The sequence below is a fragment of the Odontomachus brunneus genome, unplaced genomic scaffold (genome assembly GCF_010583005.1).
Source record: "Odontomachus brunneus isolate Ranch 3 - 2012 unplaced genomic scaffold, Obru_v1 Obru_scaffold_007, whole genome shotgun sequence".
Lineage (NCBI taxonomy): Eukaryota > Metazoa > Arthropoda > Insecta > Hymenoptera > Formicidae > Odontomachus > Odontomachus brunneus.
This window is the reverse complement of record NW_022639457.1, coordinates 2,859,040-2,884,174: the sequence shown is the minus strand read 5'-3', so window position 1 is coordinate 2,884,174 and position 25,135 is coordinate 2,859,040. Positions and strand designations below refer to the sequence as shown.

General features: G+C 47.3%; 1 protein-coding gene across 1 annotated transcript in view; it reads right to left on the bottom strand.

The window, feature by feature from the left end:
- Nucleotides 1-25,135, bottom strand: part of LOC116854030 (fibrillin-2-like) — a 79,646-nt gene that overhangs the window by 28,127 nt on the left and 26,384 nt on the right. The window contains exons 3-14 of the mRNA XM_032835495.1: nt 20,823-21,020; nt 14,076-14,493; nt 13,650-13,801; nt 13,265-13,396; nt 11,855-11,977; nt 10,536-10,793; nt 9,913-10,218; nt 5,319-9,334; nt 3,810-4,521; nt 2,413-2,518; nt 2,087-2,273; nt 187-373 (exon numbers count right to left, since the gene is read on the bottom strand). Of these exons, the coding sequence (XP_032691386.1) occupies nt 187-373; nt 2,087-2,273; nt 2,413-2,518; nt 3,810-4,521; nt 5,319-9,334; nt 9,913-10,218; nt 10,536-10,793; nt 11,855-11,977; nt 13,265-13,396; nt 13,650-13,801; nt 14,076-14,493; nt 20,823-21,020 (6,795 nt within the window). The remainder of the gene's footprint in view (nt 1-186; nt 374-2,086; nt 2,274-2,412; nt 2,519-3,809; nt 4,522-5,318; nt 9,335-9,912; nt 10,219-10,535; nt 10,794-11,854; nt 11,978-13,264; nt 13,397-13,649; nt 13,802-14,075; nt 14,494-20,822; nt 21,021-25,135) is intronic.

The following is a 25,135-nucleotide window of genomic DNA, read 5'->3' as shown; positions in this document are numbered from 1 at the left end:
GGGGGGGGGGGGCGGAGGGGCGAGTACTCGACTGCATCGGACACTCGCGACACGCAGCCGGTTTGTTAAAAATTTCATCGGATAAACGCGCGCTCTGATTAATTCCCCCGGCTAAAGTTCCAACGTGGACGGCGCGCCTGCAGCGTTTTTTCCCCCCGGTAACTGTTCAGCTGTGGCACGAGTTACTTGGCTTGTAAAGGGGCTCTGTCGCAACTTCACGCAGACAGATAGGCTCTTTCCCGTTCCATCGGCCGGCGATAACGCAGTGTCTCGTGTGCGCCCCTTCCAGTCGGAATCCTCCGCGACATCGGACATGACACTTGGCACCCTGCGGGTAGACGGATGCGCCGGAAGGGTGACCCGGACATCTGATCTGCTCGATTAGTCGCAGAAAACGCGCGGTGAATAACACGCTCCAGGCGAAAGCGGCGCGCCGCGCTTTTTTTTCCCCTCGCCATTTCACTTTTAATCCGCTCGTCGATCGAATTTTGTTTTCAAAAGCGGGACGGGCACACACCGCGCCGAATATACTTCTCGCTTTTTCAACCATGTATTTATCCGATATTAAAAATAACACGAGTGAATCCGGTCGAAATTACATTATGGAACGTGCGCAGCGGAGGGGGAAACGTATATCAAAATACACGTATCGTTTAAACGCGAAACGTAATGCAGTGTGTGCAATGTGAAAATGTATAACCAACTGGGTTTCGAATTTCTTCGAGTGACGATGACGTTTCAGGTTACCGAGCAAGCGCGCCAAATAATTTTGAACAATTATTTCCCGTTTTCAGAGAACAATTATTTTGTAATAATCAATATATATATATATATATATATATATATATATATATATATAAGGTGAAAATATCAATTTCCGAACACGTGCCTGATCCTGAATACTCTCATTGTATTGGCCTTTAAATACGAGTATTTAAACTTTCAGCATAAAATACACGTACACTGAGAGAGAAAGATATCTATTATATTATTATTTCTATTATCATTTCTCACTATTATTCTATATTACCTTATTCTATAAATAAAAGAATTTAGTTTCAAACAAATATGTATGTGTGTGTGTGTCATTAGTGCTCTCCATCTTTCAGAACTTTTCCTCTCTCAGTATATTGAATATATATTTCATGTTGAAAGTCTAAGTATCCGTAAACTTGAGGGACCAAAGCAATAAGAATGTCCACACGCAAAAAAAGAACTAGCTTTCAGAGCTAAAAAATAGCTGTGGCAGATAAGATGCGTCACTGAAATAGGGACAGCTAATGTCGATACTACCGACGCTAAACTTATTCGCTGTTAAACATAGGCGCTACATCGAGAAATATTAGCTGCTAGAAATAAATGACTGTAACAAATAATTGTAGCTGTATGGCAAACTTCTTTAACCCTCCGAGAACACACTGGGTCAATTTGACCCTTATCTCAACGTTGATCATGAATATGTTGAAGGCATTTTGAAAATTGGCGGGATTGACGCCCTCTATCTATAGTTTTTTTTCTTGTAAATTACAATTTTTACAAAAAAAAATTTTGTTTGAGAATTTTTTTAGATATGTTAATAATTATAACGACATTTTTAATTTATTTTACGTGATTTTTCTATATTTCAGGTATATCTAGAAATTTTTTTAAGCTAATCGCACACACACGTCGTTTTAAAATGGCGGACTCTCAAAGTTAGCGTAGGGTCAGATTGACCCAGAGTGTACTCTATGCTTGAAAAAATAGGTGTGTTCTCGGAGGGTTAATATATGCATATGATAAGAAATTTAAGAATAACTGCCATTTTCTTAGCTACTTGAAATAATGTGCATTTTTAATGTCACCTAATATATTTGTATTTCATAGCGAATGCATCTTAACTGTCATAGCCAATTCTTAGCAGTGACAGCTAAACGATTAGCCTTTTGACTAAGTTTGAATCAGCTACCGCGGTTTAGCTGATATTACTAAATCATTTTTTGCGTGCAGAATCGAGTGCGTGCAACTTTTGCCCTACATCGTCTTTTGCAAGTTTCGGGCAATTAGTGTAGCCTACGGTATCTAAGCGGTATCTGGGCTCTCACACCTCTCCGTGCAACGGCGGCTCCATGGCGCGACACCTCGACGTCGGCGAGACGCAAGTTCTCTCGTCGGGTGCCAACACTAAATCCTCACCACAGAGGCAGTAGTAGCTTCCGGCGGTGTTGATGCACTCGCCGCTGCAACCCCCGTTCCGGCTCAGACATTCGTTCATGTCGTGACACAGCCTCCTGCTTATGCGGCCGGCAGAGCCCGCACGAGAACACCATCGGAGAAACGTATCAGAGTATAAGGACATCGCACATCGTTCGCGTTTACGACGCACGTTGCGTTCGCCGCGAGCACGCGTCGCGAGCATTATTGGGCTCTTACCTGGACTTCAACACGTATCCGGCGCGGCAGGCGCAGCTAAAGGACCCCACAGTATTGATGCACTCCTGATCGCAACCGCCGCGACGCCACTCGCACTCATTGATGTCTGGCCATGTCAAAGTTCTCGTGATTAATATTGCAAAGAAAGAGGAACAAAGTGGGAGGTGAGCGCGCGACGATCTGTCTCGAGAATACTACCCGGCCGGGGTCTATCCATAAGTTTTCGATGTACTCTCGAGGAACTCGAGGAATAATTTAGAGCCAGCGCACTGGCGTGTGTGCGCGTGTACGTGTGAGAATTCTATAATGGGCTTTGTTAGTGCGCGCATTGACTTGCCTATGCATTCGTTGCCACGCGAGCGGAATCCTCGAGGACACGTGCAATAATAGAAGCCGGATGTATTGACGCATCTTTCCCTGCAAGGTGTACTCTCGACGCATTCGTCGATGTCTGCGCAGAGGGCAAGCAAGCACACAGTTCAGTTACGATTAAGCGACATCGATTTTTCGCGGAAGCGTCTCTCGTACGAGAGAACCTACACACAGGTAGACGGCTGTGGAATCGATATCGCGCCCTCGCACTCGCAAAGGTAACCGCCCGGCGCATTTGTTGCTTTTGCAGACGCCGGCTGCGCGCATTCGTCGACGTCGTCTAAAAAGGGTACACACGTTGCTCGCGAAAACTTCCGCGCGCTAAGCGCCTCCAACTTCGCGAGCAAGCACCGGAACTGGGACACGAGCGGCAAAATCAGCGTGGAGAAGCGAGCGTTGTACGGCGCGAGCATGGCGGGCGCAAGAAGTCGCGCTGTGTCCTTTGAATTTCTCGAGAACACTCCGCCGATATCGCCCCACGACGACCGAGTCTGGTTATTAAAGTCCAACGAGGAGCAACGCGCGAGGACGAGTCGCGAACGCGAATCGTAACGGTGAATCGAAGCGTTTCTCTTTTCTCAGTACACATCCGCGCTTCTATGAATTCTTCGCAGATGTCCTGAATTCTTATCCCGCAAGAGAAGAATTTGCATTTCGCTGCTCGCGAGATATGGTACGATCGATATGCGGGCGACTCCGCGCTCGGCGATCGAGGTTAATTTATGAATTAACCCTTAGTGGCCTTACATGGGTATTTCGAGTCTGAACGATTTCTATTTATAGAAATTTCTCTCAACCCGTTGAAGACCCGGATATACTACATTTTAGTTTCTTGCACAATGAAGTACAGGTATTTGTTCTAGAAACTTGAAAGTATATCCGTGAATTTTTAAAGATTTTTCGAACCACTTTAAAGATATGATAAGAGGACCGGACTCGAAAGACCCATGTAGGGCCACATGTGGTGCCGTTTTTCACACAAGCCACTAAGGGTTAACAATGGCGGCTTCAACTTTCTTACTCACCGACACAGGTGGAATTCACCATCCGAAAGCCGTCCCTGCACCTGCACTCGTACGAGCCGGGCTTGTTGACGCAAATGTGCTCGCAGTTGTGCTGCCCCTCGCACTCGTCTATGTCGCGGCACCTGAACCCGTCGACCTCGTCTCTGCGGAAGCCCACGTTGCACGAGCACACCGCGGTGCCGTTCACCGCGTCGCAAATCTGCTCGCAGTCACCGTTGCGACGTCGACAGGGATCGGGAGCTCGGCAGGTCCCGTTCCACATCTCGTGGCCCTCCGGGCACTCGCAGCGGAAGGAGCCCAGCGTGTTGACGCACGTGTGGTCGCCGCAGCCGCCGTTGCTGACCTCGCACTCGTCGATGTCGTCGCAGTCCTTGCGATTCGACGCCAATCGGTAGCCCGGCGAGCACTCGCAACGGTAGTCGCCCTCGAGGTTCACGCAACCGTCGGCACAGCCGCCGTTCGCGAACGCGCACTCGTTCACGTCCAGGCAGTTCCTCGAGTCGTTCCCGAGGTGATATCCGGCGGGGCACCGGCACTCGAAGGTGCCCTTGAGGTTCACGCACACGTCGGAGCAGCCGCCGTTCTCTGTCGCGCACTCGTCGACGTCCTCGCACACCTTGCCATCGCCGCCGAGTCGCAAACCCACAGGACAGCTGCACCGAACGCTCGTCGCGATGTGAAAGCAGGCGTGCGAACATCCGCCATTGTCCAGCTAGACGAGAGACATTTTCATTAAACGACTCTTGATCAAAGTTCTCAAGTACGAGTTCAAAGTTTCAACATTCGGAAGTCGTTAGAGGGACGAGACGAGACGTCCTTTGGGAAGAAATAAGGAAAAAGGAACAAGATTTTTACAACTCCCTCCAAAATTATTATCCAAGATTGGGTAAGATGAAATCTCAAGCTAAAATAGGTATAATAAAGTACACTGAAGAAAAGTGTCTGCTATTTGTAATTATAATCACATAGAAAAGTAATTACTGTAAGTGACGGTCGAGAAAGCTAGCTTTTTATTAAATTCTACTATAAGTTGGCGATAATAATCTTATATGCATATTACTACTACTATTTCTGTGTCAAAATAATACAAAAATATGATTAAACCCAAAAATAATTATAATAAACACAGTTAGGCAAGAATAATCCAACTCACAAAATTATGATTTTTTAATTTTTTTCACTAATGTGTAAAGTCCTGATGTTTTCTGTATGAAAAAAAAAAATCCAAGCCTTATGGGGGCGTCTAAAATTAATTAAAGAACAGTTTTTACTTTCTACTAGTTGCGCCATTTTTTTATCAATTATGTTAAGTTCTTGTCAATAAATACCCTTAAATTTCCATTTTTTTTCTCGAAACGATTTCATAAGGATTGTATCTTTCCTACACAACTGCAATTTTGATTGGTTCAATAATTTCTTTCTTTCCGAATGTACTATTGAATTTGTTCATGTAGCAGATATCTATTACTCGTGATTTCTGAATAAATGAATTGTTCAATTAATACTCACTTGACACTGGTCCGCCTCGACACAGCTGTGCGAGTCGTTCGAAGGCACTCGTCCTTCCGGGCAAACGCACTCCCAAGAGCCCAAGGTGTTGACGCACTCGAAGGTGAGCGCGCAGTCGGCCACGCCGGTTTTGCACTCGTCCGTGTCAACGCAGGTCTTCTCGTCCTGCGTCAGCTCGTAGCCGACCGGACAGGAGCAGAAGTGGCCGCCGATGGTGTTGGTGCAGACGTGGGAACAGCCGCCGTTCCTCTCCTTACACTCGTCGATGTCCAGGCAGGTGGACTTGTCGGAGTGCAGATAGTGGCCCTCGTAGCAGGCGCAAACGTAGCTGCCCAGCAGGTTCACGCAGTCGTGGGTGCAATTGTGGCGACTGGTCAGACATTCGTTCACGTCCACGCAGTTCTTCTTGTCGTCCGGCATGAGGATGTAGCCGGCCGGGCACTCGCAGTAATAGCCGCCCTCGGTGTTGACGCACGTGTGCGAGCAGCCGGAGTCGATGTCATTTTGGAACTCGTCGCACTCGTCGATGTCCTCGCAGGTTCTGCGATCCGGCTTGAGGCGGAAGCCGAGCGGGCAGGAGCAACGAGTGACCGGGTTTCCGTCCGTGCTTTCTTCCTGGTGACAGTGATGAGAGCAATTCCCATTGTCACGCTTGCAACCGTCCACCAGGACGCAGGTCCTGTTGCTGTCCCGCTTCAGCGCATACCCAGCCGGACACAGACATCGGAAGGAGCCCACCAGATTCAAGCAGGTGTGCGAGCATCCCGCCTTCTCGATCTCGCACTCATCGATGTCGTCGCAGAGAGTCGAGTCTTCCGAATTCTTCCGGAAACCGACGTTGCAGTCGCACTCGAAACCGCCGGCGGTATTGAGGCACTGATGGGTGCAGTTGTCCAGCAGTTCCAGGCACTCGTCCACGTCCATGCAGGTGGCGTTATCCTGCCGTGACAGTCGGTAGCCGGAGGGACAGTCGCAGTAGGCCGAGTCGCCGGTGAAGACGCAGATGTCCGAGCAGCCGCCGTTCTGGACGAGACAGTCGTTCTCGTGAACGCAGAAAGTGTCGTCGTCCTGCGACAGGGACATTCCTGGGGGGCACGAGCACGTCACGTTGCCATTCTCGTTGTGACACACGTGGGAACAGCCGCCGTTTTTGATCGCGCATTTATCCTCGTGAACGCAGAAACTCGGGTCCTCCGTCAATGTCATGCCGGGTGGACAGGCGCAAGTCACGTTTCCGTCCTCGTGATAGCACAAGTGTGAGCAACCGCCGTTGTCCTTCAGACATTTGTTCTCGTGTATGCACACGGTTTTGTTCTCCAAAATCATGTCGGACGGGCAGGAACAGGATGCTCGGCCGTCCTCGTGATGACAGAAGTGCGAGCATCCCCCGTTGTCGATGGAGCACGCGTTTATCTCGACGCACGTCCTGTTGTCGTCCGTCAACAGCTTGTAGTTGTCAGGGCACGCGCACTCAACGCCTCCCTCCGTGTTCGCGCAGAGGTGAGAACATCCTCCATTATCCAGGATACACTCGTTGACATCCTCGCAAGTCCTATTGTCACTCGAGAGAGCGTATCCCAAGGGACACCGGCAATGAGGGCCGTCAGACTTGCCGACACATTCGTGGGAGCAGCCGTGGTCCTCGCTGCAAGGATCGATCTTCTCGCAGGTCGCACCGTCCGCCGCCAGCTCGAAGCTGTGGGGGCAATCGCAGACAACTGAGTCGCCCGTGAAGATACAAGTGTCCGAGCATCCGCCATTCTCAACGAAACACTGATTCCGGCGGACGCAGGTCCTGCCGTCGTCCAACAGTTCGTGTCCTTGCGGACACGTACAACTAAAAGTGCCGTTCGCGTTGAGGCAGCCGTGAGAGCAGCCGGCGTCCTTCGACGAGCACTCGTTGGCGTCCTCGCAAGTCTTGCGATTGTCACTCAGTTGGTATCCCGCAGGACACTCGCAATAATAAGCGCCTTCGACGTTCACACACGCGTGACTGCACGCGTGAGAGCCCTCGAAGCATTCATCTACGTCCTGGCAGGTCTTCTCGTCATCCTGCAGCTGATATCCTTCTGGACAGCCGCAGCGAATCTGAGCGTTGTCCTGCTCGCACGTGTGCGAGCAGCCGTGATCCTTGGCGCAAGGATCCATCGGTAATTCGCAGGTCCTAGCGTCATCCTGAAGCCGCCAGCCGGCAGGACATTCGCAATAGTAAGAGCCATTGCTATTGATGCAGTCGTGAGAGCAGTTGTGTCTATGTCCATCCTGACACTCATCGATATCTTTACAGGCGTGTTCCTCCTGCGAGTAAACATATCCTGCGGGACAGGTACAATTGTTATTTTCTCGCGACCAAAGACATTCGTCCTGAACGATGATGCATGTACGATTATCCTCCCCGAGGCGGAATCCCGTCGGGCAGGAACACAGATAAGATCCTTCGAGGTTCTTGCAGTCGTGACTGCAATCATTCGTCGCTTTATCGTCGCATTCGTCCTTGTCCTTGCAAGTGCTACCATCTTCATCCAAGAAATAACCCGAAGGACACTCGCACCTATAGCTCGAGCCCATCGAGGCGCACGAATGCGAGCAGGACGAATTGGCGCAAGGATCGACTACTCTCGCGCAGGTGAGACCGTCGTTCTCCAGGAGCCAACCGGGAGGACACGCGCAACGGTAGGTCGCGTGAGTATTGATGCACTGATGCGAGCATTCGTGATTATCCTCGTAACACTCGTCAATATCCTGACATTGACCACTGTCGTCCGAGCGAAGCCCGTGAGGACATAATTTCTCGCAGGTGAAGCCGTCCCCCAGAAGACTCATGTCCTGCGGACAGGCGCACTCGAAGCTTCCGGGAACGTTAATGCAGTCGTGCGAGCAAGCGTGTTCGTCCTCGAGACACTCGTTGAAATCTTGGCAGGTCTTTCCGTCCTCCTGCAGAACGTAACCGTCCCGACAGATGCATCTGTACGTGTCCTGAACTTCTTCGCAACTATGACTGCAATTGGCGAGTTTGCACACATTGGAGACCACACAGTTCCTCCCGGTGTCGTCCAAGGACATGTCATCAGGACACCCGCATTCGTAGGATCCCGGCAGATTCACGCAGCCGTGGGAGCACCGGTGCGTGCCACGCGCGCACTCATCCACCTCCTCGCACGTCCTCCCGTCCTCCCCGATCTCATGGCCCGGCGGACATTTGCAGCTGTAGGCGCCTTCCTCGTTCACGCACTCGTGCGAGCACCCGTGCGACTTCTCTTCGCACTCGTCTATGTCGACGCACGTGTGCTCGTCCTGTCGGACACGATGTCCCGTCGGACAGGTGCACCGGTATCCTCCGTCGTGATTCTCGCAGCCGTGCGAACAGGCATGTCGAATGTGCGAGCACGCGCTCACGGCGGTGCAGGATTTATTGTCGACGTCCAGGACGAATCCTGGGAGACAGGTGCACTCGTAGCCGCCGTGTAGATTCGTGCACAGCTGTTGGCAGCCGCTGACGCCTCTCTCGCACTCGTTCACGTCGGCGCAGTCGAACTTGGAGCTCCCGGTGATCTCTAAGCCGTCCGGACACGTGCAAACGAAGCCGCCGTCCAGGTTGACGCAGGAGTGCGAGCAGGGATCTCGAGCGCACTCGTCGACATCCGTGCAAGTCACTCGGTCATTCGACAGCTCGTATCCGCTCGGGCAGACGCATCGCGGCCCGTCCTCGGTGTCCTCGCATCGATGCGAGCAAGGATCCCTCAAGGAGGCGCAGCTCTTCGGCTCCTCCTGCGCACAAGTCGCATTGTCGTTCCCCAGGACGAATCCTGGAGGACACTCGCACAGATACGCGCCCACGGTGTTGCGACAGGTGTGAGAACACGGCCGGGACGACGGTTTCTCGCACTCGTCCACGTCCCTGCATGTCACGCCGTCCTCGTTGAGCTCGTAGCCGTTGCGACATGCACAACGGTAGCTGCCCGGCTCGTTCACGCACTTGTGTTGGCAGTCGTGCTCCTCGATGCACTCGTTTATATCTGAGGAAGAAGGTTCAAGTTCAAGCATCGTGGTGAAATTCAATAATTGCTCAGGCCTGGAAATAAGATGTTGTCTGTTATTATTACCAATTGCTCTTTCCAGTTAAGCAACGATTGTTTTTTTCGTTAATTACAATGGTAATTTCTTGAGAGAAATTGATAAATTATAAATAAACACACACTTCTATCGAATTATTTTTATTTCATATTATATAATTCTTTGCTTAATCTGAAATAAAAACATGGTAAGGACCCAATGGAGTAATTAATAAGAACCTCACTAGAAATCTTTAATAAAATCCCAATATCCACGCTACATTACATAACTTACTAGGACCCCATAGTGTTGCTTATTCGGACCTGATAACCAACTGAAGTTAACCTGATTAAAGCCATAAGTTCCTAGTCGGGAATATGACTGTTGTTTTTATCATTACTTTCTTAACCACGACAAAACATTCGCTACTTTGCCCGAACGAGGGTTCTTCTGTTCCAAAGATATATATGTCATTATGAAGGAGACGACCGTTGTTTTCAATGAAAAAAAAGAAACGTAAGCTTCTTCAGCTGACACTCACCAACACACTCCAAATTTTCGTTCCTCTCGAAGCCGTCCTCGCACTTTCGACTCTGCGGATTTTCCGTAATCTCTTCACCGTAATCGTCATTATTGTCGTCGTCATCGTCGTCGTCGTCTTCTTCGTCGTCGTCGTTGTCGCGATCGTTGTCTCCATTTTTATCCTCACCGTCGTAATCCTCTTCGCGCAGGACCTTCGTCACTTTATGTGGATGCGCCTTGTTCACGCACTTGTAGGATCCTACAGTATTCTCGCAATCCAGATCTTCGGCGCAGATCCTCGGTGTGATCTCGCACTCGTTAATATCTGAGGAAAGAAAATAGCCCTCTGTCCGACTGTCGGCCATCGTAAATTTAACGAAATTTTCTATAGCCAACTCTGCGAAACGAAAAAGAGGATCCCAGATATAGTCACAACGGAGAAACCGGCCGGCCGGAATTATAAAACGCTAAATCCTTAATCCCGCGGAACTTCGCGTAATCGCGCGCGATTCAGGGAAGCGTCGATTTAACAGGTTTTACCATGAAAAGAAACTGAAAATGTAGCCGCAGAGACTATCGCGGATATGCGCGGGCTACGCTAAAGCGATCTACTCTTGCGAATCAACGTGAGGCGTTCAATACCCTGACAGGTCCTCCAATTGTCCGTCAGATAAAAACCGTCCGGACAGAGACAAAAGGCGCTCCCAGGCGTGTTCAGGCACAAGTGAGAGCAGTTCGCGTTGTTCAGCGCGCACTCGTCGATGTCCTCGCAGGCGTGATTGTCGGCGGCTAATTTGTACCCAGGAATGTCCGCGCAACTGCACTCGTAGCCACCTTCGAGATTGCGACAAGTGCCTTGGCAAGGACCGTGCCCGTTGTTCGGGAGACACTCGTTGACATCTGAACAGTGTATCGTCACACGTATAGTTCTCGGCCGGGAGCGTCCCGCTCTCTGGTCGAGTCATCTCGTCTCAACTTGGGCAAAATTGCGCCCTCGCGCGTCACCTGATATTTACAATGATATATTTACGCGAACTGAAGCGCGAAGTGGAATTAAACGCGCACCTGCGTATTCCCGACGATGTAAATATGAGTGTCAGAAAAAAAAGGGAAACAAACGAACCCGGGGCATAATGGGAACTCCAAGGTTTAAGCAAGTTTCAAACATATTAAAAATAAATCAATTACTTGCAAATATTCTGACCAAAATATTCTTCGAAGCCACCATAAGAAAAACACAAGTTTTACTGCGAAAGGAGTTTAAAAGAACGAAGTTATTGCTAAATTAATTTCACTATGCTTCCTACGCAAAATGGAACATTTCACAAACTTGTTTATTTCTCCCAATCACTGATTTTTTAAAAGTTTTTAAAGGCGATTCATTAAAACATGCAACATAAAAATCTATTATTGCGCGTTCTATTACTTGTAATTATTTACTAACTACACTTTTCATATAAAATGAACTCTTTTCTTATGAAAATATTACTAACAATCATCATTTAGTGGTAATATTTGATGTTAATTTTCTGAAATATGATAAGAAAAAGTGTATCTTAACATTTACATAATGGCATAATCTTGTTACAGCCCAAAATGTATCAGCTTGTGCAGTACAGAGCCATAGATAGTCGATATTTGCACAAGCATTTAATTAAAATGTACCAATTGCGCAACGCGGTTACGGTTGCGGAGAACACAGAAAACGCATTAAATAATTTATAGAATTGTACAACTAAAAATAATATGACAACTAACACGCGGTGAGATATAGTATGATCTAACAGTAATAACTGCAAAATATTTCATTACGCGGCAGCATCTCTGTAAAAAATGACCGACCATGTCTCACGTTATGCCTCAGGTTTTCCTGACACGCCATCCCGAAGTCCGAGACGTCGACTCGACTTAATGAGTGTCTCTTGTGTACTCAGTGAGTACCCTCTTCTCGCGACACTAACCTTGACAAGTGCGGCCGTCGGTTCCGAGATGAAAACCATGACGACACTCGCAGGAATACGAGCCGAGTTCGTTGCGGCAGATGTCGGCGCACCCCGCTGTGCCTTCGGCACACTCGTCGATGTCTGAAAGGACATTCAGGAGAAGAGGATGGATCGCCGCTCGGCGATGGCACACGTGTTGTTAGTTCTCCGCAATCGCAGTGAAAATTAGTCGACTGTCTTGAAATTGCGCCACAGATACTGTGTGTCACAGCACGCGTGCTACTCTCAACAAGCAGGCTGGGAATATGTGGGAGTGTTCGACGCGTTGGAACCGCGCGTAGATTTGGATTGGATGTTTGGACTCTCTTTGATCGGCTCTTGCGCTTGAAGACCAAAAAAAAATAAGCATCTTTCAGTTGCACATTTATTGTTATTCCATTATAATTGAATTTAGTGACAATTCAGAGACGGGCGTCATCAGTTTCAACACGCCGAGGAGGTCGCGCGTGGCAACTGATTCTCGGGTTACACGCCGATCGGACAATCGTCGAGCTACAATTACGCGCAATACGACTCGCAAACTCTCTACTGTAACTGGGGGCAAAGGCACCAAAAGCAGCAGCAACAACAACGCAAAAAAACAAAAAAAAAAAAGATGGAAATAAAATGAAACCTGCTCCAGCAAATATGGTAAAATGTTCGATAGCAGCTTTTAAATTTGACACCGACTGATAATTCGCCGTACAATATGCGCAATCGGACTCTTAAATAATCCGGTTAGATCTGACGACCGCGGGGATGCGTTCGGACGCAATCTGTGATTTTTGGCATATACTTTGGATTATTTCCAAAGCTCTGTGATTTATCATCTAGCTATCGTGAGTGGTGTTGGGGCATTGCCTTATTAGGCATCCGTATATTAAAAGAAGAAAATGATCCGTGCCGAAACCGATGATGCCGTTATATTAAGGCGCTTTCGGCAGCGCCGACATTGCAGACCGCGCAGAAATCCATTATATGTTCTCGTCCTACGTACAAATGCGCCTGAAAACGGCGGGCAATATTTTCGCGATTGAATCGCATAATTTCGCGCACAATAGATAGCAATATTGGCGCGCGCGTGGCGGGGGAGGGAATGTAGAAAACAGTAAGCACGACAAATCAATAGCGGCGGCGAGCGCGGTGGCGGCGAGGTAGGTTGGCGCTCGAATTTCGGTGAGAATATGAGATAGGAGGGAAATATCAGGTGTCGAGTTTCTCCCGCGAAACGAAACAAAAAGAAAAAAGAAAAGCACACACGGAAGCGCGAGACATACGCGATATATTGATTCTGTATAAGTGCGACGGGAATGGCACGGGGGTGGCGTGTGCGTGCGTGCGTGCGTGCGTGCGTGCGCGTGTGTGTGTGTGTGTGTGTGTGTGGATTACCTATACAGGACGATCCTTCAGCTCGAAATCCATCGAAGCAGGAGCACTTTATACCGGCCGGTGTATCCTCGCACACGTGCTCGCACTCATCTCTATCCTGATCGCAACGTTTCGCTTTATCGATCGCCGGCTCTGGGACAGTAAACGCTCGATAAACAGAGAAACAGACTCTTGTGTGCGGTTGTGTTTATGTCGGCAGAAAAAAATCGCGAGTGAACGCGAACGGGCTCTCAGCGTTCGTTCGGCTGAGAGAAAAAAAAAGAGAAAGAGAGATAGTATGTATGTGTGTATGTGTGTGTGTGTGTGTGTATGCTTTTCTCGTTATAATCGCGTCAAAAGAAAACGAGCGTGGGATAATCGAGTGATTTCCGAGCAGAAGACTTACGGCTCTCCGCCACGCACTTCGGTCGACGGCCAAGCCAGGTGCGGTTGCTGCAAAAGAGTCTGTCGGTCGTCGAGTCCACGAAAACGTAACTATCCGCGCACTTGTATACCGCGACGATGTACCGATTATACGGCGGCAGTACGTTCCTCCTCCTACGAAACGATGCGCCCGATCATTTCGCGTTCCTTTCCTTCGTGCAGCGCGCTAAATTCTAAGAATTGTCGTATCATAAATGTGTCGTATATAACGATCGTACCTAATGAGAGTATACATCTGACAGTAATTAAAAGCCAAACTCGCACAGTTTTGAGCTCAGTCAGAGCGAATAATCTTTTTTTTTTTTTTCTCTCGCGTCGTGTTTCGTAAAACTGTGTCTGAAAATTCCTCGAATTGTCTTAATCTTAAGAGATATGCGACTACAATGACCTAGCGTATCTGGGCTTATGAGCGTGTTCGATCGAGGGGGCCTTGACAGATCTCTTCTTGGGGTTCTTCTTGGTGCAGCTGGTGTCTAATTGAGACACCACTGTCTCATTTAATCTTGTCGCGCCAGGCACATTCGACAGGGGCTGCTCCTCTTGGCTCGCCTTCCTCCTCTTCGCCCCGTTCCTCCTGCGCTCCCTCGTTCGTCTGCCTTTCTTCGACGCGACTCCTCTGTGATGTCCCTTCTTTTGCGATTCATCCTTCGACTGCGAGCGGTCCTGCCCGACGTCCTGGTGCTCGCTCCCTTGAAGCTTGTACTCCGGGGATTCGCTCTCTTGGGGCATGCTCTCTTGGGATACGCTCTCACGAGCCGGCTCGTCGCCGGCGTACATGTCTGGACGCAAAATGTGTCGGAATGTATCTGCGCAAGCGAATACAATGGAAAGCGTCAGCCAGGCGGTTTCTTACTTTGCGAAGTAATAGTCGGCGAAATGACGGTTGGATCGCCGCACAGTGGGGCCAAATGAAATTTCATGTCTCAAAAGAGGCTGCAGCCTCAAAATTTTAATCGATGCTTCCTCTTTTTTAATGGAAGCTGGGGAAATTTAGAGCAACTTTCTCGGATTTTTGTCATTTGCTTCCGACTTTTTCTAAATCAGACATCAAAAAGATAGATTTAAAAATGTCTTTCAACCAAATACATAATAGATGACTCATTTTCGATCTCTTTTAATTTAACATCAGGTACAGATGTTGATATTGAGATTAAATATTCAAACTCCAATTATAAACTTGAACAAAGTCATACAGACCCCTGACATTTACCTTAATTTAATAAACGAGATTAATTGAATTAATACCTAATTTTAGTAAATGAAAACTATTGAATTAAATGAACCTAGATTATTATTATTATATATTATTAAATTTTTTACTAATTATTGTTCTTGAAGTAACAAGTTTTGAGCTTGTTTGTATCTATCTTAAAATTGTCCGATTGAGAAAATTTCAAAAGACAAAACTCTAGCTCGACAAAATTGTTTGAAATTTTATCAACATTTATTAAAAAGAAATCCAAAACAATTAGTTATTAACTTTAAAACTCTGAATATCAAAAGGCTATATAAACTTTAAGCATTTGTCCAGCGTGGTTTTATTTGCTCTTAATTCCCGGAGAGATGCTCGAAAAATTCGATTTTTTTTCTTATAATCCCTTATAGAAATATCATACTAAGAATCATTGATAATTACTTATTTTCAGTATTAAAAATACTGGATAATAAGTAATTATCAATGATTCTTAGTATGATATTTCTATAAGGGATCTTTTATTTAAAAATCTTTAATCATTTTTATATAGATTTTTTTTATTAATATAGAGGACACTGAGGAATATGAATCTATCGATGTCTACGCGATTCAATGAAATTGAATAAAATTACAGTGAGAAAACGAATGTTTTTAAGGACGGTAACGTTTAAAAAGTTGATCCGAATTTGAAGGTTAAGCTCGAACGTTCGCGCTCGTCATAACGCGGAATCATCAGTCGCGTGCGCGCGCAGAAGCACGTACAAATAAAATATTCACTTCGCAATTATAAATAAAGGAATTTTAATTAAATCGCCGACACTCGTGTGCGCTCATCAAATGAACTTTAAATCGGATATTCGCTTTGCAGCGAGCGCAAAAATGTTTCCAGAGATATTCGAGCGTAATGTTAGCGCGAGGCGTACGCGCGCGCACGTGAGGATTAATCTCATCAGATATACACGGTAGTCCGATGTGTGGGACAGGTACGTCTTTTGCCGTGCGGACGAGATTGCCATCAGATAATGAATCTTTTACGCGCGTTCCCGTACCAGCCGGATGACGCATGAAGCCCCGGAACGGGGTTACTGTACACGCGTGTTCCCGCGCGCGCATTAGTGCGCCGGAATTAGTTTGCATAGAGGTGCACCACGCGTCGTTCCTCTTCAACAGCCTGATACTGCCTCGCATGGCAGTTGCCATCGGGAGTCACCATATTCCCGAATTATTGTCAATCATTCGTCGGGGCGAGGTGACGGGGCTGTCGACCCGACGACGGAGTCTCGCCCCTCGGATATCTCTTTTTTTTCAGGCTGTTGCGTCCGCTCCTCGCCTCCCCTCGGTCGTTTTTCAATTCCTTCTTTTAATATCTCGCGCGCAAGATTCCCTCTTCTTTTTTTTTCTAACGACTTCCAGGCATCCGCGCGGAATAATTGAGTAGAGACAAGCTTGCAGGCGTGCAAGCTCACCTCGTTCTCCGTTTCACCGGATGCGCCGGATGGCCTCCTGCACGGGACTAAATTCAAAGAGAGAGAGAGAGAGAGAGAGAGAGAGAGAGGGAGGGAGAGAGAACGTGTGTGTGCATACGTACGCGTGCAACGTCCGCGGTGGTGTATGACTTGGCGGCTTATCTGCATCGAGGCGAATGCGAGCTATGCCATGTCGGCGAATTACGTGCCGCCGATAGCACGCGCGATGGAACGAGCCGCGTTCCTGAAGCACCGAAACGCCACTCCGCGAATTTTCCCGTTCCCTCTTCCCGCTACCCCCTTAGGGAATCCTGGCCATCGGCGGTGGCGTCAGGTTGGAATAACGAGGGGAGATGACCGGCCCGGCCGTTTACGATCAACAGAGCGTCGCGCTTATAAACGCCGGTGAGATAAGCGGTATTCCAATTTGGCGGCGTGGTGTCGCGCGCGACGATATCGCGGCGGTTCGTGTTTACGAAAATGTGCGGATGCACGCGCACGGGAACGGGTGAAATCCGATGGTTTGATAATGCGGAGGGAATAAGGGGGGGGGGTGTGCGTCCGGGATGGGGTGGAAGGGAGAAAGGGTTACATTCGCGTCGCTCTCCTCCGTCTCTCCCTCTCTTGATTAAGCGGAAAGTTCGGTCTATCGACTCTCTCAGGGCTTCGAAAGGAAACGCGAAGAATGGGAGAGGACACCCTATATATTCCACAAGCCGGGAACAGTGCCAACCTCCGGCTTAAGATATGCCGATAACTTGAGCATCGGTGAAAATTGAATCCCACGGCGGAGTCGTGTTTCCATAAATCATAGGGAACGGCCGTCCTGGGTGAATTGTTCTTCGAAACTTTCCGGCACTTTCTGACGTATCGTTTATAAAACCGCGATTTTAAATATAATCCCGAGCCCGAGAGAGAGAGAAAGAGAAAGAGAGAGAGAGAGAGAGAGAGAGAGAGAGAGAGAGAGAGAGAGGGAGAAAGAGCGTCGATGGGAGATTAACGCGACGTCTCTCGCGACACGATCGAACGGTCGCAGATTGCATTTTGCGATGGCGTACTTTTTTCTTTCCCGCCCCTCTGCCCAATTTCTCCCCGATAATTACTCGCGTCATGGCGCGGTAACGTAACGTTTTTCGATACGTGAAATGCCATGTACACGCACACACGTATGCGGGGGTCAAATCCTATTTCTGGCGCGCGCGAGATAAGATCGCGAAAGAGCGACGAATGAGCTCTCTCTCTCTCTCTCTCTCTCTCTCTCTCTCGCTCTCCCGTCAGTTAACCCCCGTCCGTCGATCGATACCTCGATTGTCGATTGTGCGAGCGAACGGTGGCTCGCATTACAGCATTAAGAGCGGGTTCGGTGTGTCCCTGGGTCCCTTTATTTCGTCAGACCCGACGTCTCGCGGTAAACGGATTTGTTCGTCAGTCCGTCGAACACGCGCGTCGAGGCTTCAGCCGCCAGGCACGAGGAGTTAGGCTCCCTTTCATGCAGATAATTGACTTACGTCGATCAGGTCGGAATAATGCCGCGCCTAGTAGACTCGTGTCAATTCGCGAAGCGACATTATGCGCCACGCGACATGATACGCGCAAATCGCACGTTTCGCTTGAATTTTCATTTAATTAATACCAAGAGTAATTCTCCAAGAGAGAGAGAGAGAGAGAGAGAGAGAGAGAGAGAGAGAGAGAGAGAGAGAGAGTTAGGGGAAGAGGAGATTTTATTAGCGCGCGAATACCAGAATTCATACGCGATCGCGAATTGAAAACGATATCATCGAGAGAGAAATAGGGAGTAGGGGGGAGAAAAAAAGAGGAATATTCATGAAAAAGGGATTGATTCGAGTAATAAAATACTTTTCATCGTACCACTACGAACAGATCGTAATTTCGCGTCGTTATATCGCGAACACACACGGTTCGTATATCGCGTCTGTCGGGACAGCTTGGTTACAGCATTTGGGTCGGCATTACAAGCAATCGTCGAGATCGCGATAAGTCGCTCGTAGCCGAAGAAGATGACGAATGCATACCGGGCACGGGGGAACGTCAATTGAATCGCAACGACGAGTGACGCACGATTACAGAGATCGACGTGGAATCGCGATCGCGGGGCTAACTAATCTGACAAGGAGGAAGTACGGGCCCGGGATGCTTCATGAATGCACTCGTTTGTGAGAATGTTACTTGCACAGATATTATCGTGATCGTCGGGCCTCGTGCAAAAGGTAAACGTACCCGATTCTCCCGTACACGCACCTAATTCTGGACACTCTCATCGTTTTGGTCTCCAAACACGCACGTGTATAAACTTTCAATATATAATATATGTATATATCCAGTGCATATATACTGAAAGAAAAAGACATTTAAGAAATAAAGACTGTTTATTCGCTCGGTACTAGTAATATATTTATACTTGCAAGGGTAAACATAGGAAAGAAGAAGTAGGAATAAGTAAGAATAGGTAACAGATTTTAATAAAAGAAAGGTGACGGATACCAAATAAGGTGTGCAATGTAATAGGTGCAATGTAAGTAGGTTACAGAGAAAGTATGTAATAGAGTAAAATTGGAAGGAATCATATAGTCATAAGGTTAAGTGTTAAAGTAAAAGGTAAAGGTTAAAAGTTGAATGTGTAAGGATATAAAAAAACTAAGGCAAAGTTGTGTGGGATAAGATAGTAATGAGGATAAGAGGTAATGTAACTGTAGGGAGTAGGTATGCGGATGAGTGAATGAGGTAGAAAAATTATAAACCAAGTCCCTTCCTGATAATGTAAGCTGAAGTGAATATCTATCTATCTATCTATCTATCTATCTATCTATCTATCTATCTACTTGCACGCAATCTATACGTGTACATGTATTCATACGTACACTCGGAAAACACGAAGTCTGGATGCAACTTGCGAAGCCAGGTGGAACGCTTCCCTTTCCAAGCGTCTCTCTCCGTTCCCTTTCAGTCTTGATCATTCGGTTGGGCGTCAACGGAAGAAAAGCTCGAACCATATTGATGTTTTTCCTCCTGTGTTTACAAAGCGTCAGATCAAAGGACATTGCTTTGATTTGGCAGTGCGAGCGTCGCGGCTTAGGCGCTTGCTTAGGCTCGCGCTTTGTAAACACAGGAGAAAAACATCAATATGGTTCGAGCTTTCCTCTTATTGACGCCCCATCGGACGATCACGACTGAAGGGAAAGCGTTCCCCCCGCAAATGCATGCCAGACTTTATGTTCCCCGAGTGTGCTGTCGCCTGGAGCACACTTTTGATGAACATTTATCCGTTCTCTCGGGAGCTTTTCCAAAATTTTGAAAACAATTTTCAAATTTCCGACGGCTGGTAGTGTCGCTGGCAGGGCCGCGTCTTCGTGCATGTGCGACAGAGCCTCCCGTGCATATAAGAAGTCTGTTCTTTTTAGCTAAACTGTCGTAAGTTAAAGTGAGACAAATATATCTTGTTTTACTCTAATGCATCGGTTCAGGCAGTTTAGCTAAAAAGAACAGACCTAGCGATGTGTCAACTCATGCGCGTAACAGTGACACTTGTAGTCACACATCCTTGGATGCACGTGCACAACATGGATGAGCGGTTTTCTAACCTAACTTAGATTTTCTGTTCCCTCAGGAGCTTTCACAAAATTTTGAAAAAAAATTTCAAATTTCCGGAAATCGCTCTCCGCAGGTCACCAACATAATGTTGGTAACAGGATCGTTTTTTCGTGCATTTTTCAGTTTTCCATGAAAGCAATGGTGTTTATTCTATTTTAATAAAAAAATAACTGAATTTTATTAAAATTTTTTTTTTATAAAAAAGTGAATACGTTATTAGAGCCCACAGAATAAATATTTTTTTATTTTTTAAACTTTTTCCTCTCACAGTGTATACGGAGGCCACCTGACGTTTGATTCGAAAATATCTCTGTCGTTTTTTTAATTAGAGGGAAAAGTTTAAGGATTAAATTGTGTTGTGGTTGGCTGACCGCAATTTTATCCCTTTTTCAACACACAATTTACCCAGCAAATACCAAATAACAGTAAAATAACATCAATGTTACAATTTTCCATGCAACAATATAACTGTTATATAACGCCCGTATTAATTCTTTATATATTTTCCTTTATAATATACAAAACAGAGATATTCCAGAATTTAACGTCAGGCCACTCATCCTGTATACATACATATTTTATGTTGAAAGATGAAATATTAATGTTTAAGGACCAAACCGACAAGAATGTCCAGGATCAGATACGTGTCTGGTACTTTTATCTCACACAGCCACGGAGAAACGGTGGCGCGACGAATCGAAGAGAGAAGCGCGACAAATTAGGCGGCGTGCGATCGCGTACGCACACCGGATGGATTAGACGCGGCGTGTTCTCGTCCGACCGCGAGTAATTCCTCTAACGAGGTAACGCACAGGCGAAGGTAACACACTGGCGAAGCGAGTGAAAATAGAGATGCCATACTCACTCTTAAGTCCACTCATATCCACACACTGGGGCGTGGGGTGATCCCAAGTGTCGCCGATGCAAGTCGCCACTTTGTTACCTCTGAGCCAAAGTCCTTCGTTGCAGGAGAACATAACGTGCAACACGCCGTCCGCGAAGTACTTCAATGTCATTCTGCCGAATTCTGGCGGCTTTGGATTTTTGCACGTCAGGAGAACTTCTGAAAATGCGAAGAGAAACGCTTTACTGCGTGTCGCGGGAAAAGTCGCGCGAAAATGACGACTCGACGGCACCGTCGTCGCGCATCCTCGTCGAGAGTTCCGGATAAATGAGATCGCGCTTTCATTTTCAATTATGCCGGTCTTAAAACCACGCCGTGACACGCGCACCGAGGTTTGCGGGGCGCGCGTTTACACTTCCGGCAATAAGTAGCAGCGCAGACAAAACGAAAAAGGACACGTGTCAAGCACATGGGAGAGATCTTGGTGGTCGCGTCGTAAGCACCGTGAGAGACGTGAGGATTAAAATTGAATAATTCCACGGTGACGTAATATACGGCCGCGCCGTGACGGCCAGTGTGCGCGCGCTTACGCCGCAAAAATTTCAGCTGTACGACCACCGGGCGCGATGGTGATGCGATGGTCGTCAACGGGGCGAACGTGGCTGCTGCAAAATGAATCTCTTTTGCGTCTGTCGGAGCGTGAGTCGCGAAAACCAAATAACTTTTGTTTCGCTCCTACAAAGTGGCTGAAAGCTACCAAAAAATACACAGGAGAGAAAAACGCGACGGAGAAAAAGTGAGGGAGCCAGGCAGGCAGGCGGGCGGGCAGGCAGAGAGAGAGAGAGAGAGAGAGAGAGAGAGAGAGAGAGAGAGAGAGAGAGAGAGAGAGAGAGAGAGAGAGAGAGAAAGAAAGAGAGAGAAAGAGAAAGAGCAACGACCCTTTCAGCGAATTCGATTTTTCTTTGGCGGAGATTTTCAATTTTGTGTTTACGTGCATGTTAATTGCACATATTGATATAAATATTGGACGTCGCGTAACAAAGGGGGGAATTTTGGTTTCGTGGGTTGCGAAATGATCCGACAAAGGCTTTGTTCGTCTGCGTTTTAATGAAAATTTTGTTGGAAGCTTATTGGGCGCAAAATACCGTGTTGCGAATCGAAATTTATCGCGCGCAGACGGAGAGAGAGAGAGAGAGAGAGAGAAAGAGAAGAATTGGCCCGGCAGAGTGCGCGCGGCAAGGGTCCTCCGGCCGTGAAAAATATCCCTCGGGCCGGCCCCTCGAAGAGCCGCGGACGGCGTCTCCGACGTGAAGTCTATCGGCCGGCGATAAAACGCCCCGGCAAAACTTCTCCGTTGCGGTTTCACTTGTCTCGCCGGTGTTACAAAGTGCATCGTAAATCGTCCGCGAACATACCGCCGACGCACTGCGCTTCACGCGTTGCGGCCGCGTCGAAATTCTAATTTTCTCCGGCGGTAAAAACTTGAGCTACCCTATTTACTTACCGCCCCTACTACAAGACAAATGCCGCGGTCCCTACTAATAGGACAGCATGAATTTTTCACGCGCGAAAACTTACACGGAAAAGGGGCGACCGAGTCATGATGAATTTGTGTCTCGCGTTTGCTCAAACGACGCACGTCGAGTCACGAATCGAAGCATAAATCGGACACTTAATTAAATATAGAGGGCAAAGCAATGCCCTCGAGTGGTGCGCTAAAATATTCAGAGCGCAATATTCGTCTCTCCCCCTCGGATCTCGCCCGGACGTGTTAAAGTGCGCGAAATTCAGCGCTGTCGAAACGCCGACTTCGCATGGCCGCAAGACGTGACGCGAGGCTTTCCGTGGGATTAATGAAGAATTAAGCGCTTAATTAAAGTAACTCGCGGGTCCCAATTTATGTAATTGACTAGCGGCGCGCGTGAGTCATGGCTCGCCTCTCGCGCATGGGAATGGGAATTATACCAGTCACTGGAGATTATTGGATTACTTCCGATTTGCATAGATCGGTAAATCAAGATTACGAGGTAAGCAAACTCGTCGAAGCGAGTCGACGAGTGTCCTTCCTTATGTGGGAACGGCGGAACTTTAAGTTCCAGCGAATTCACGCGTAATACTCGCGCGATATCGATACGCGATACGTGGTGCGAAAAGAGATGTGCAGAGCGTGCAAATTAATTGACTATAATTACGCAAGAATGATCCGACCCACTGAATTGTAATTTTCGAGCTTTTGTTTCGCTTACCAATGCATAATCCATACGTCTTCCTATCAAGTTAATTCAGTGCTTTAAGGTTAAATAGAATCAAAAGAGATTGATGTGGGTTTCAGAGTATGAAAAGTAGATGTTGAACGAAATAGTGGCGCTGAAAATAGGATCAAAATTTCAACTCGGGTATCTTGAAGGAATTGAGCCTTTGTTTATGTCAACACGTTCGAAATATTCATCATCATTTTCTAGTTTGCTTTTCTGCACCTATCAGGCAGAGCTGACGAATGCCCTCTCGGAAAAAGGCGGTGACTTCAAGTCGATGAAATCGCCGATGCATTTTTCAACCTCTCCCACGCTTTTAAAGTGTATATCAGTCAGGTGGTGTCGGAGAGATCGGAATGGATGGTGATTCGAGGGAACTAGGTCCGGTGAATAAACCGTATGAGGGAGTACTTCTCAGCTCAACGAATAAGTAGTGTTCTTTGTTCCTTTTACAACGTGTGGCCGAGTGTTCTTTATCGGTAAGACACAAATCATCACTTCAAAAATTTTGGTGTCACTTTTTTACAGATTTTATGTGTTACAGCATCTTTTCCCAAAGTTGAGCAAATCATATTTGCAGCCTCAGCAGCATTGTTTTTCAATTGGAAAGCAAAATAGTGCAATGTCTGATATGCTGCTTGTTGCCATTATGCTCAGTACTGATTTGCGAAGTTATGTTATCAGTTTCGCCAAGTTATACAGCGCATTTGAAACCTTAAAGTTGGCACTTCGAAAAAATTGTTTCCACAAAATGACGCAAAGATATTTGAAATTATGACTGATTAAAAGTAAAAGCACCGAATTAATTTGCGCACCTTAGTACATAACAAAAAAAAAATCCAAGCCTTATGGGCTTACGTCTCTGAAATTAATCAGAAAACAGTTTCTACTTTCTACTAGTTGCGTCTTTTTTACTCATTTTTTTAAGAACTAAGCTTGCGGATGAATACTCTTAATGAGAGAAAAAAATTGGCCACGCTCGACTTGTTGAACGATCACGCAGAGCCGAAGAGTGCTGTCTGCACTTTTCGAATCATGTATCAGATTTTCATCCTTTGCTTCTCTCGGGACGCGCTTCATGCGGCTCGAATCATTCTCGAATAATTACGGTCGATTGTGATCTGAATCAATACACAGTGATTCTTGACTCTCGAGTCGACAGACGCAATTTCAGGACGAAGAGCGTTCGGCTGCAGCCCTCAGCGTCAATTCCCTTCTTTCGACCACTACCACCAGCAACGCGGCGCTTTTTCGCCCTTTCGTTCACGAGACGAGACCGATCGCTGCGAATTACCGGCAGCGGCATGTATCGACCTCGTCGGCCTGTACATACAGAGGAGCTTCTTTCGAGTGGTTCTCTTGGTACGCGTATGTGCAAACGACGCGCGATCAATGATCTCGCCTCCTCCGGTGTCAACGACTTTGACAGCGCGCCGCACGATGCAAGGGACGGTTAGTCACGCGCGTCCATTAAGAAGACCCCTCACGATCGAAATCGCAGATTCGACGTGTCTCCCTTAACGATATCCACGGCGTAGCGATCCCACCCACTGTTCGCCTCGTCATGCTGCCCGAACACAATCGTCGTTGCGGATGTCGCGAGCGAAAGAAAGGCCCATCGAGACGTTCCGGCGCGGAGAGACGCCCCGGATACGTTTAAATGGAGAATCGCCGGCATTTAGCCCGGTCGACTCGCTCCTGTCGAAAACTCACTCTCTCTTTCTCCTTCAGAAAGATAAGAGATAAAAATCTGATGCATGATTCAAAAAGTGCAGCTAGCACTGAGGTTCTTCGCGATCGTTTAGGAAGTCGAGCGCAGTCAATTTTCTTCCGTCTTTCAGAGTATTCATTGAGACAAGCTCAGTCTTAAAAAATAGAAAGACGCCATTAAGAAAGACGCCACTAAGAAAGACGCTACTAGGAGAAAATAGAATTTCTCTGATTAATTTTTTTCTGATTAATTTCAGGTGTAAGTCCATAAGGCTTGGATTCTTTTTGTCTTATGTATTACGATGTGCATGTCATGTCTCTCTCTCTCTCTCTCTCTCTCTCTCTCTCTCTCTCTCTCTCTCAGATCGG